This window comes from Calcarisporiella thermophila (genome assembly GCF_041956535.1).
Source record: "Calcarisporiella thermophila strain CBS 279.70 unplaced genomic scaffold VTP21scaffold_40, whole genome shotgun sequence".
Classification (NCBI taxonomy): domain Eukaryota; kingdom Fungi; phylum Calcarisporiellomycota; class Calcarisporiellomycetes; order Calcarisporiellales; family Calcarisporiellaceae; genus Calcarisporiella; species Calcarisporiella thermophila.
Genome location: NW_027192230.1, coordinates 60418 through 72425, shown reverse-complemented (window position 1 = coordinate 72425; position 12008 = coordinate 60418). Strand labels below are relative to the sequence as shown.

At 40.3% G+C, this 12008-nt stretch overlaps 5 protein-coding genes and 2 non-coding genes across 7 annotated transcripts; 3 read left to right on the top strand and 4 right to left on the bottom strand.

Moving 5' to 3' along the window:
• Nucleotides 1–2087: 2087 nt before the first annotated feature.
• On the top strand, nucleotides 2088–2161 carry VTP21DRAFT_t345. The gene has a single exon. It is a non-coding gene; the product is annotated as a tRNA-Ile (tRNA).
• Nucleotides 2162–2655: 494 nt separating this feature from the next.
• Nucleotides 2656–4276, top strand: VTP21DRAFT_8861 (uncharacterized protein; the record flags this gene model as incomplete). Its single annotated transcript, XM_069399757.1, has 4 exons — nucleotides 2656–2907; nucleotides 2980–3441; nucleotides 3506–3659; nucleotides 3729–4276. 4 exons carry the CDS (start codon nucleotides 2656–2658, stop codon nucleotides 4274–4276), a joined length of 1416 nt encoding a protein of 471 aa, XP_069245752.1.
• A 247-nt stretch (nucleotides 4277–4523) lies between these two features.
• On the bottom strand, nucleotides 4524–6573 carry VTP21DRAFT_8860 (uncharacterized protein; the record flags this gene model as incomplete). Its single annotated transcript, XM_069399756.1, has 7 exons — nucleotides 4524–4802; nucleotides 4917–4987; nucleotides 5079–5363; nucleotides 5456–5827; nucleotides 5897–5942; nucleotides 6018–6229; nucleotides 6306–6573. 7 exons carry the CDS (start codon nucleotides 6571–6573, stop codon nucleotides 4524–4526), a joined length of 1533 nt encoding a protein of 510 aa, XP_069245751.1.
• A 544-nt stretch (nucleotides 6574–7117) lies between these two features.
• On the top strand, nucleotides 7118–7918 carry VTP21DRAFT_8859 (uncharacterized protein; the record flags this gene model as incomplete). The annotated part of the gene is made up of 1 exon (XM_069399754.1): nucleotides 7118–7918. The coding sequence occupies one exon, from the start codon at nucleotides 7118–7120 to the stop codon at nucleotides 7916–7918; it is 801 nt and encodes a 266-aa protein (XP_069245750.1).
• A 672-nt stretch (nucleotides 7919–8590) lies between these two features.
• On the bottom strand, nucleotides 8591–9422 carry VTP21DRAFT_8858 (uncharacterized protein; the record flags this gene model as incomplete). The annotated part of the gene is made up of 4 exons (XM_069399753.1): nucleotides 8591–8743; nucleotides 8819–8841; nucleotides 8903–8987; nucleotides 9048–9422. 4 exons carry the CDS (start codon nucleotides 9420–9422, stop codon nucleotides 8591–8593), a joined length of 636 nt encoding a protein of 211 aa, XP_069245749.1.
• A 782-nt stretch (nucleotides 9423–10204) lies between these two features.
• Nucleotides 10205–11185, bottom strand: VTP21DRAFT_8857 (uncharacterized protein; the record flags this gene model as incomplete). The annotated part of the gene is made up of 1 exon (XM_069399752.1): nucleotides 10205–11185. One exon carries the CDS (start codon nucleotides 11183–11185, stop codon nucleotides 10205–10207), a length of 981 nt encoding a protein of 326 aa, XP_069245748.1.
• Nucleotides 11186–11513: 328 nt separating this feature from the next.
• VTP21DRAFT_t342 lies at nucleotides 11514–11597 on the bottom strand. Its single transcript has one exon. It is a non-coding gene; the product is annotated as a tRNA-Leu (tRNA).
• Between the last annotated feature and the right edge of the window lie 411 nt (nucleotides 11598–12008).

Here is a 12008-nt window from a genome sequence, read left to right as displayed (position 1 = left end):
AACCTCCATAAAGGATAAGAAAGAAGATTTCCAAGAGCTTTGGTGTAAAGGAAGTTGGATATAAGCCCAAGGAGACGAAATATACAAGTAGGGAAAAATGTGACAGTGTGTTTAAACAATTTTCCTTTGAATGCTCATATCTCCTGAATGGATGGAATATTAGAACAGCGGCTTTATTATTAAACGCTGTTGGATCTACAATATGTACTTTTCCAACCGCTACCCCGGTTATAAATGCATTTTCTAAAAAACCATGGGTATTAATATAGATGCTCCGGAAAAATGGCCTTCATGATAAAATTGAAGGTGTATTTATTATCGTTATTTCACAAAAATATTTTTGTGAAATATATATATCTTCCTCTAGCTTTAAAAACAGCTCTGGATCTCCTCAACATACTCTCGTATAGGTTATCAATATAAGTCTTTTCTATATTCTCCCACGTGTATTTGATTCGTTCCCAGAGCTCTTCCCTATCCTTTGGCCGAGTAGGATAATCTTGAAGCCTCCTCTTCAAGAGGCCCCACGCGTTCTCTATGGGATTCAAAGCTGGTGATTGAGCAGGCCATTCTAAGACCCTTATATTGCGATCACGCAGTCACGCTTGAGTTGACTTGGTGATGTGAGAGGGGCTGTTTTCATGTTGGAATACGATCTTGTCCTTGTCCATCTCGTACAAGTAATAAAATGGTATCATCTCAATATAATAAAGTTATCATGAAATAAGGTTGGCGTAATAAACAACTGTATAATATTAAATATTCTCACAAAAGGGCTCAGTTAAAGAAACAAAGATAATAAAGCGATCAAGTCATAAAATCTAAGTTTTTTTTAACAAAGGACTTTTATTGAAAAGTATCCTATCCTGTTAAAAAGGTAGGGTAGCTTCTACGTCAAAATCACCCAGGTAATGCTCCTGACCTACCTTGCAGAATCTGGAAGCTAGAAGGAAAAAATAAGAAAGAGAGAAAGAAAAAGATATAAGTGTAAGTGGAATAGTGAAAAGGTGATGAGGAAAAAGCTAGGAATGTATGGAAACAGAAATTAGCTTAATAAAGAAGGGGAAAGGAAAAAAATGTGAGAGGGACACTTCCCGAATCCCTTTTTTTTCCTCTAAGGGCGCGGGAAATTGCGTCCTGTGGTTTATTTAATATATATTACAAACGTGAGATGTGTTTTCGGACAAGCTTATTGAGTACTAGAAGAACATGGGATATAGTTTAAAGAGTTCCGTGCTTGGAAATGTTGGATTAAGTGTTCTTGGCCTCCTCGAAATCGAAGGCTGCTTCTTGGCTGTCATCGATCCGGATTAGTGAGCTCTTTCCCCATTTTTGCTTGAACTCTTCTTCGTCTTTTTTCCTCTGTGCCTGTATCCATTGTCCTTTGATTGCCGTCAGACCCAAAACGCCGTCACAACCATATTCTCCATATTTTTCTATTTTCATCGTAACACTCATGTCATAAACTAGAGCGATATAACTAGGGGATACTCGGGGAACATAGGTAAAACTATAGGTTTATTCAAGAACCAGGTGTGTATCCTGGAAGTTCTCATTAGAGTGTTCCTTTTATACTATAAGATATAATAACTATATAACCTGTTAGCTAATAAAGCTAATGAATACTGGTTTATAACTAGTTCCTAATTAAATTTTTTTTTTGATCAATCAATGGAAACTTTTATTTAATTTCCATATATTACATGAGGTTAATGTCAATGGACTTAACATGACGAGATATAGGTCCTTGGTAGATAGGCGTTCAATCGATATGCGTGTATCGTAGTTGTCGTGAATAGCATGTACGTGAAACCGATGTAATCTTTGTACTTATCGTAGGAGGGATCTTTTCAATAATCAAGACAATTTCTGATCAAGTGGACAGCAGTCACAAACTAAGTGTAAGTGCTGGTGGGGGAAGTGGGATTTGAGCCCACGCCGTTCTCATCGGCATACCAGGGATAGTCCACCACACTAACCCTCCCCCAAATACCACTAGTTCCTAATTAATGTCGGAGCTTGAATATCGTTGGGATAGCTTGATATGTGACTCGAGTTGTAACACTCACAACAAATCACGTGATCATGCTCGTGTAGCTAAGTTGGTTATAGCGTGGCGCTAATAACGCCAAGGTCACAGGTTCGATCCCTGTCACGAGCATTGAGTTTTTATATTATTTTTTTTTTTCATTAAGGCAATTTGTGAAATCGCACCTACGAGAAATTGTAACTTGAATTTGGAGTGAACTGGATACGCAATATTCAATATATTCTGCACTACTATCCATCGAATCTAATTAAACTAGAGATTTCCTTTTCGTTTAAACTAAGACCTTCTTATACTATCGACTTAATGTGTTGTATTCTCTACGTACCGCAATACAATGGCATCGCTTTGGATGGGTGATGTGGAAAGCTGCTATGCTGAGAAATGTTTTTTGAAAAGTGGCCTTAAAACAATATCCGATGTTTAAAACTTTATTCAAAGAAATAAACTAGTCATTACCAGTCATTAAAGTGACTGTGCAGCGCTTAAATCGTTCTCTATTTCTAGCTCGGCATAATTCATTGCCCTACAGTTACTTTTGCTACTAGTTAGTTCACGCTTCCCATTTCTCGCTCTTCTCGAATTCGGCACGTATTTTCTCGTAGAGGATGGCGCTCCCACAACACCCTGATCTTTTTGTCCTTTTGCAGGCCATTCTTGAGCACGCTGTCTCTCGCACTCAGAGCTTCCGCACAATCCCTGTCACAACTTCGACTGATGTCGAAGAATATCCAGAGCTACCTGATACTGGAATGGGTGCTCAGAAAACTATCGAATGGGTGTTGGAAAATATCGGGACGCGAGTGTACAACTCCGTTGGGCCGAGGTATTACGCGTTTGTTACAGGAGGTGTCACCGAGGTAGGTAGGTTAAGACGCTAGCATTCTCAACCTAAAATTTTAACACATTCTCTTCAATTCTCAATTTACTAGGCAGCACTAGCAGCGGATTGGCTTTCCAGTGTATGGGATCAAAATGCGATTGTCGGAGGGCAAGGGGTAACATCCAGCCTTGAAGAAGCCGCCATCCGTTTGCTTTTATCTCTCTTCGGACTAGAAGAAAATGAGTATTGGGGGATATTCACTTCGGGCGCAACAGAGAGTAATGTCATAGGGATAAGTATAGGAAGACAACTACTCTGCTTGGAGAAGTTTGGAATCAATGTCTCAGAAGATGGTATTGATCCAGGCAGGGTCTGGGTCGTGGGTGAAAATGTTCATTCAAGCTTCCAAAAAGCCGCAAGTATCATAGGTGTGGGTCGGCGATATTTAAAGAACATTCCTGGGATGGGGTGTGGTGAAAAGGGCGTTAATGCTCTAGAAAACGTACTGAAAGACGCAGAAAATAAAGGTGCCGTATGTATAGTTATCGCTGGCTTTGCAGAGGTCAATACAGTATGTATCTTTATGTATCGATAATTCAGTCGCGATAAAGTGCCCTGATCATTCATTTCGATAGGGATATTTCCCCGATAATACTATTCAAATTGCAGAGGTGTGCAAACGGTATGGAGCTTTCTTTCACATTGACGCCGCCTTTGGGGCTTTTGCAAGGTGTAGCCCCGCATACGAGCACCTTGCAAAAGGATTAGAGCTTGCTGATACTATCACTGGTAACCTTTTTTCTAGGCACTGTTCCATAGTAGCCAATTGTGACTAACTACTAATTGATGACACATTAGCTGATGGCCACAAATGGCTTAACGTTCCATATGATTGCGGTCTCTTCTTTTATCGCAAGCAACACAAAAAGTATTTGACTGCCACGTTTGGACAAAATGCTGCTTACCTAACCGAAGAATCCCAGGATCAGATCCCTCAACCTATGAATTCGGGGGTTGCGAATTCAAGGAGATGGCGTGCCCTGCCAGCCTTCTCGACCTTGCTGGCCTATGGGCGAAATGGATATCGTCACATAGTAGAGGAGAATTGCCGTTTCGCGCACAGATTATTTGAATGGCTACGGGCACACCCCGAATGGTACGAAGTCCTGATAGATCAATGTCCTCTCAATATTGTTGTGTTTTGTGGTGTGCCCCAACAATACAGAGGAAGCGAGGGGAATAAACGGCTATTGGCAGCCATTAATGGTGGAGGTCAAGTATTTATGTCCGAAACTGTATGGCGCGGGCGTCCTGCTATCCGCGCAGCAATTTCTAACTGGCGGACTACGCTTAACGATGATTGGGATAATTTACAGGAGGAGTTAGAGCGAGTAATGAGAATATAACTGGGTTCGCTCCATTCTATTTCGTTTTTGAAACCCCTTCATGACAAGAACTTGGCCAGTGCTTTGTATTGATAGTATCGTTCTTAGGATATGTAGTCGTGCTATTTTCATGTGCCATTATATAGGAATGGTCGCTAGAGTTATGCAATTTTTTCTTTTGCGTTGTCATCGATCATATCTGTTTGTATACCAGTATACATGAATCCTGGCATTCAAAATATATTATACAATTAAGGGAGTTTCTACTTCATATTCCTTCTGCATGCATCTCATTTTCCTGGTACTGTTTATGATCGCAGCATACTGCAGCAAGCTTTTCATAATGAAGTAAATGGCCACGATTCAAATAGGTATATCGCCCATAGAATACGGCCGACATCGCTACAGACGCACACGAAATAATGGCCGGAGTGGCAAATTGTGGCGGTTCATTCCACACCATGGTCAATAAGTACTGGCCAAGATCAAAAAGGTTTACCAATACGTATTGGTGGCCGTTTATTAGACCAGCTTGCTGGATGGATACCTAGGAAATCGGGTGTAGGTTAGTACAAGGTGTAGTGATGTCAGTCGGAAAAGCTCCAAATTTATATGCAATTGGATCAATGAGGATATAAAGGCCACTTGAAATATCGTTTACCTGCTCCTGTAGTAACTGGGTTGCCGTTAGATCAAATGACCACAGGCCAATTCGCGATAGTGCCATTCCACCTGTGTAAAAATAGAAAGCAACCAGTCAAGTTCAATTGTATATTCAGCCCCAAGGTAGTGCGATATATTGTTTATCAAATGCGCTATTTACCGAAGAGCAAAATAGCTTCCAAAACTCCCGGCCATACATAGAAGCTCACAACGACCGGGATAAGACACAGCACTTCAGAGATTATGGCCCAAATGCCCGTCCGTACAAGACCAATCTTCATCTTTATCCATGGCATTAGGGCGGTTGCAATTAACCCAGCCACGACATTCACACCACGCATTCCGGAAATAAAGCCATCTGAATAGCCCCGATATTTCAGATAGCCCACCATGGATCCACCAAAACTGAGGACAGTTAAATAGGTAAACGAATATGAAAGGGAAGCTGGAACATGCAAGTAAATTGGTTATATGGGGATTGAAATGGTGATTCGTAAAGAAGATCAAGTCTCGAAATAGTAAAGCAATGGTATCTACCTAAAAATACTGGATGACGAACATACATTTCCCAGTTTTTTCGCCAACTCTTAACCGATTCCTTGAACATGTGCACCCAATACAATGAATTTTGTCGTGCGCTATTACTCTGAATTGTCTCAGTAGATTCTAAAATTGTACTATCCGATGGCACCTGCTCTGGCTGATGCAAATTTTTGGGCCTCTTTAATTCTGGAACGGCGATATATACTTGAAATATAAGATATAACTCGAGAACGAGTGAAATTACGTTCCAGAATCCCACAAAAGCAACACCAAATAATACGCTTGTAAAACTAATAAGGAAGCCTATGAGCAATGGAGCGACCAATTTACAGAAGAGATCTATGCGTCGCATCATCGTGTTGAGTTCTGTTAAAAAGCAGGGAGGTGGTCCAGATGGAAAAAGAAATGGTAGTTAGTGAATACGCATCAACTCACTTGTGAGAAGCATGGAGTCATTGTTTGCAATAACTACAACCCAGTCCTTATATTTAAATCGCAAGGATAAGCATATAGGTGAGAATTTTGAGCGATAGAGAGGATCGAATAATGACAACACCTTCTCCACTGATATGGTCAGCCCAACAGTAGCAAGTTTAAGAACAGCTCCTAAGAATACAATTGCACAGAAGAGCGCTAGGCGAGGATCCATAGAATTATTTTTCTCTGTGGAGTATGATGATCCCGTGTTAAAAAAAGCCAGCAAACCCCAATAACAGATGCAGCTGATGATAATAGAAGCTTTCTGGGCTAGAATTGAGGTGCGGACAACTATGGAAGAGTCAGGAGTATTAAACAAAACTCGTTATCTCTGGCTACTACTAGAACTATGGAGCGCAATACTCACCCGAAAATCTCGAAATTTTGTCGACATAATGGCCAACCGACGGGCTTAAAAGAGCGGCAAATGCTGTGGTTACGAATCCGTATGCTGACACCGGAAGAAGTGTAGTAGGGAATGCTGCTTGAATAAATAAATAAACGGCAAACTCGTAGAGACGATCGCCCCAGGTGCTGAGGAAATGAGAGATGTAGAGACGAAGCAGAGTAACAATGGATGGAGATGCTTCGAGCTCCACAAGCCTTGGATCACTGGTTTCTTGGATGCAAGACATTGCGGCAACATTGTCTGGACAATAATGGGGACAAAGAATTAATCCCTTTTTTCTAGAGCTCTTCTCTAATAAGTAAGGTTGAGTTTAAATCTAATGATGACGCACTTTTTTCCTGGAAATCCTAATTCCAATACTGTTGCCTGCTAGTGCTTCTTTGCCTGACCCGTTTTCAAACAACTCGCTGGCATCGATCTAGCGCAACTCTCCTAGGGAAAATATCTTGCGATCCTCTCGTCCTCGTACGCAGTTCTCCACCTCACAAAAGTGCAGTTGAAATGATCTGGTTCAATCTAAATAGAGATCGATTAGACTGAACACAACGCACTTTTTAGGGCAATCCCTAACTGTGCACTAGCTTAATCACGGCTGAAGTGGTTGGCTTTGGGATTTGCTTGGTGTAACACCTCTAATTTATGAAAACTTAAGTATAAATATTAGCTAGCTTTTGTTCGCGCAAACCTCGCATCTTCCCCGGCTCTCCTGTTTTAATTAGTAGACTAATTTTCACGCATTAGTTTAGTGTCCTTTAGTGTCCTTTCTTCCCATGTTTAGGCACTTCATTGTTTTCCTTCTCGCGGCTTCATTTACTCAGACCGCCCTCGCCCGTGATGTATGCAACCCAACATGCGACAGCAATTATGCTGCCGACTCTCTCCTTAAAGAATTGGTAGGGGGAACCATTGCCAATGTAGCGCGACCTGTATCTATTCCCACTCCCCCAAAATCGCTGCCAGCATTTGTTGAACTCATTTCTAGCACTGACATGAACTTGGTTGTAGACAGTAAAACCTCATTTAAATTCCCCACTTTCGGAAAATGCTCGCTTTCCAAAACTGAAACGGTCTTCAGAGGTCTTGACAGACAAGTGGACGAGTACTTCAGCAAACTATTTCAAAGTATCGCAGAGAATTCCCAAAAGCTCATTGGAGTTAGTATCAAGTTAAATCGATTCGACCTATGGCACGGACATTTGTTTGTGAACAAGAAGGTCATTGGGATTTTGTTCCACGCTATGGAATATCCTCGTTTGGACGAGGATTTCCCTTATCCCCTTGGGTACTGTCAAGCTAACTCCACCGTTACATATAATGCTAAGACAATGGTCTTCCGCAATGCTCTTTGGATTTCGCCAATATGCAATGAAGGACCACCCAAAATGTGGATATTAGATTCTTCCAAACGTGAAGGCTTAGGGGAGGAGCCTGTGTTTACTATGGATGAGACCACCCTCGGTACTCTGGCAACTGATGTATATTATCTGCCTGGGAAATCTCCTTTGGCCTATTCCCCTTATTCCAAGAAAGATTGCCCAAAACAGTGTGGGATTCAGCAATGCAACTTGTAATTTATAAGAGAAAATAAAATAATATTATTAATAATGTTCAAAAGTAACTAATATTCCTCGGCCCGGCAACATTTAGATCGATAAAAGGTTCCCAGTATGGATAGTGTTTATACCTATGTTATCTTGGCGATAGACGTGTTGAAATAATTCTCACCTAGATATTACATGAGGGATGCCATATAATAGAAAGTTATCTCGAACTTTTTTTAAAATTGACATAGCTCAAATATCTTCCCTTGTCATGAGTTAGTTAAAGTGTCGAGTGTTAGCAATAATACATCACCTTGTAAAGATCTATTAAGAAATTCAAGAATCGTTGAGTAAAGAAGCCTTGAATAATCCTCTGATGAGTGTTGCTATGTATGATATACACATCATCAATTTATACTAAGAAATAGACCGATAGAAGTCTCCGTTTATATATTATGTAAAAAAATACTTCTATGGTAGCTGCGTCGAAAGCATATTTTTGTCATTAACCTTTTAATAAATGAGTAGACAGAGAAACCGAAAAAAAAAATACGCCATAATGTCGAGTAATATTAGTATACTAGTTCAAATTTGTCAACTATGTAAAAGAAAGGGTCAATAATTATAAACTAAGCTCTTCACAATCTTAATACTATCAAGACCAGTAATCATTACTAGCGCATGGAGAGCTTTCTGTGGAAATCATTTACTGTTCAGCCAGCTTAGGTAACCGTTCCAAAGAACTCCTACAAGGCTCACAAATGGAACGCGATAACGCAGCGGCATAAAGCAGAAGTTAACGAACTGAACGAGAGGCCAGACGGTATAGTTAGCCTGGAGTGCAGTCCAGTAAGACTAAGGACGTTAAGCGGGTTTAGCATTGGAATATAAGAGAGTGGATTCTATGTAATTCACTATAGAATGTAATACCTCGGAAATTCGTTCACAGACCCCTTGAAAATAAAAGGCTAAGTAATTCTCTTTGGAAAAAAAAAATAGCGCTTTTTCACTTACCATCCATCCCTTTTCCTTCCATGAGGGGCATATAGATAAAGAAGAGCAGTAGTCCGATTGGCGCCATAAAAAGCTGATCTGCGAGCTGTTAATTGTATGCATTACCAATACCGAATTTGTAAATTGATCAGAATGTTAAACTTACCACACGCATCAGATTTATCATAAGTGTCTTTTTTCTACTTGCGCTTGACACCACAGCGCGTTTTTCACTGAGTTCAGGCTGGGGTAAAGGAAACTGGCGATCGAGAAACACGAACCATTTACCAATCAAGGGAGCAATCATAAAGTTATATAGCACAAAGCGAAATAGACGCCACATGTCCGGAAGCCATATCATTGATGTCACGCTAAAGGAGGTCGCTGCAATTGTGGGGGGCAAGGGCGTAGACCCACCAAAATATTGGGCTAGAATGTCGGAGAGAGCCCCAAGAACAGCATTGGTAAATGCTAGAGTCAAAAGGGGTTTCTTCTCGTAGCATCGTGTATAGAACGCATTAAACCGAACCAAAAGTGCCATTCTAGTATTGTTTTAGCCTGATTCCTCAACTATTCGTAATAATATCGCGGAAAGAGAATTTGATAAATGGGGAGTGAAAATGGCGAAACGGCCCCAGGCATGAATTTGATAGTCACATACAGATTGCCGTTAGAGAGATCTCGACATCGGTCGTGAATTCATTATTACGTCATTGCTATTTTTTTTATCACAATAATCGGTATTAAAACTGATTTTGGCCAGTTTCATTCCTATCCTATACTGCATTTGCAAAGGCTAATCATTGGAATAAAGAGAATGAAGACGTCTACAAAAAAAAAGCTTCTCAGTATCGTCTTTCAAATGTAATCTGGATATAACTAAAATAAAATACAATTAAATTAGGGGTCAAGGCTGGTATTGAAAGTCAGATCATTCCGGTAAAGACCTTCAACCAAAAATCGGCTATGGCAGAAGAGCTTAGGTACCCTCCATGTAACTCAGCGCAGTCATCTATTTATTCGTGGCAATGTAAAGAAAGTATGATACAAATCTAGGTAGTAGAATTTGCAGGAATTCTCATAAACTCAGTATTAATTCTTATTAGGGCAGCTTAAGGACGAATTCTATACATAGCGCTTAGAATAAAATATAAGACAAAAAGAAGGAATGGAATCCATTTAATCTACACGATGGATATATGTTACTCGATACTTTCAAAAAGTATAAGACGACTAGGAGAGAAGAGCAGTTTAAAAAAAAACGCAACTAAAAGGACCATTCATTAAATTCATTCATAAGCTTAATTTAAACAAAAAGTTGTATCAGAGAAAATATGGAATAGCAGCAGTAGCCGCCGTGGCAGCAAGTGCTGCAGCAGCACCGATTATCCATCTTACTTTCCGTTTATGGCTTGCAGCCTGATTCTCCAAGGCTTGGGTATTAGTATCCTTCAGTATTCCAGCTTCTTCGCGAAGGACATCGTCTAGCTTGCGTTTCTTTTTTTCATTGATTATGATATCGTCAATCGCTTGGGTCACGTCCTTATTCGATGTAATCACTGCGATTTTCGTCGGGGCCTTCATGGTCTCTGATGGTTCATTGGACGTTTCCACTATTTTGTCAACTACCTGTTCTTCACTCGAATTCTCGTTATATTCAATCTTTTCGTTTTCCTTTTCTTCAGCTGGCTCGTTCAGCAGTTCTAGTGTCTTGGATCCATTGACCGCCTCCTCCTCAGCTTTCGTAGCATCAGTCTTTTTCTTGTCTTCACCGAACTTCTCCACTGAATCCATTGTTTTCGCGGCTTTCTTTTCGGGAGATGACTTTTTGATGAATTTTCCATTGTTCTCTCCAACTCCGCTATTAAACAAGTTAGCTGTAGCCATTTCCAGACCATAATCTTTTGTTAACTCTTGCGCCAACTCCAATGGGACCCATACTCCTACCATCGCACCTAATTTGCTCCCCCTTCCATCTTCTTCAACGCAGAGAATTCCTTCGTATTTCTTTAGCCAATCCATCTCTCGTTGTTCCACCTCGCCTGCAGATGTTGGAAAAGCCGCACGGAATAAATGAGTCGCGTTTACCATTCCGTTATCGAGCCGTCGAAGAATAGGTTGATTCCCGTAGACAGTTGGGATATCGACGCGTAGCACTGCAATTTTCTTTCGATTTTGCAGGAGAGCAACGCGTCTGGCAGTGGGAGCAGATGCTAATTTTAATATGAAGTGATTCCTAAACAGAGGCAGTTCACGGCTCTGTTCTTCTGGAGAGCTTGGATGAGGAGGAGGAAGAATATCCATTTAATCTTACTGGTGAAATTGATAGATTATGAAAATTAAATAGTTGTTGCAGGATTAGAAAGTGAGTAATGAAGGTTGATGGAAATTTCAAAATCAATTAAAGCAAAAATAAAAATACGCAAAATGGTATCATGAAATTAATTTTTTACGAGATGACAAAGAAATTTGCGGGAGTTGAGGGTGAATTTTAGCCACATTTAATTTAAATAGTAACGAGAATTCGTTAAGATATAGTTTGCTTTCCCACAATAATGTCGCACTAGTTCATTAGCACCACTTGGGGGATGGAAGGGATGAATAATTTCAGGATAAAAGATATAAAAAAGTTTGACGAGAGTGGGATTCGAACCCACGCCTCCTAATAGAGACCACGACCTGAACGTGGCGCCTTGGACCGCTCGGCCATCTCGCCTTTCTTATTGCTGTTGTTGTGAGGAAATTTGGCACAATATGGATTTATGGCGCAGTAGGAGGAAAGGAGGCTTAGATTTCGTGACTTTCTTTTTATTCATTATGTGGTGTGATAGATATTTTTGTGGGGTGACCAGTATACTTATTATCATACGATTAACATATTTATCCAGAATCACCTTATATTTTTTATATTTTACCTTCTTGTGATACATTATCTTTAGTATAAAAAGGAGAATATCTTTAGTTAGAATAAAGTGTGCTATTTTGTATTGAGATAGAACCGGATACGTTTCAAACCACCATCTTGTGTCGTTTATTAGTCTTCTGAAGTGTTTAAGGAAGGACAATCAAGAGCTTAGGGATAGCTAGAGGATTGTCGGGATAGACCTTATTAGACATATATTCGACG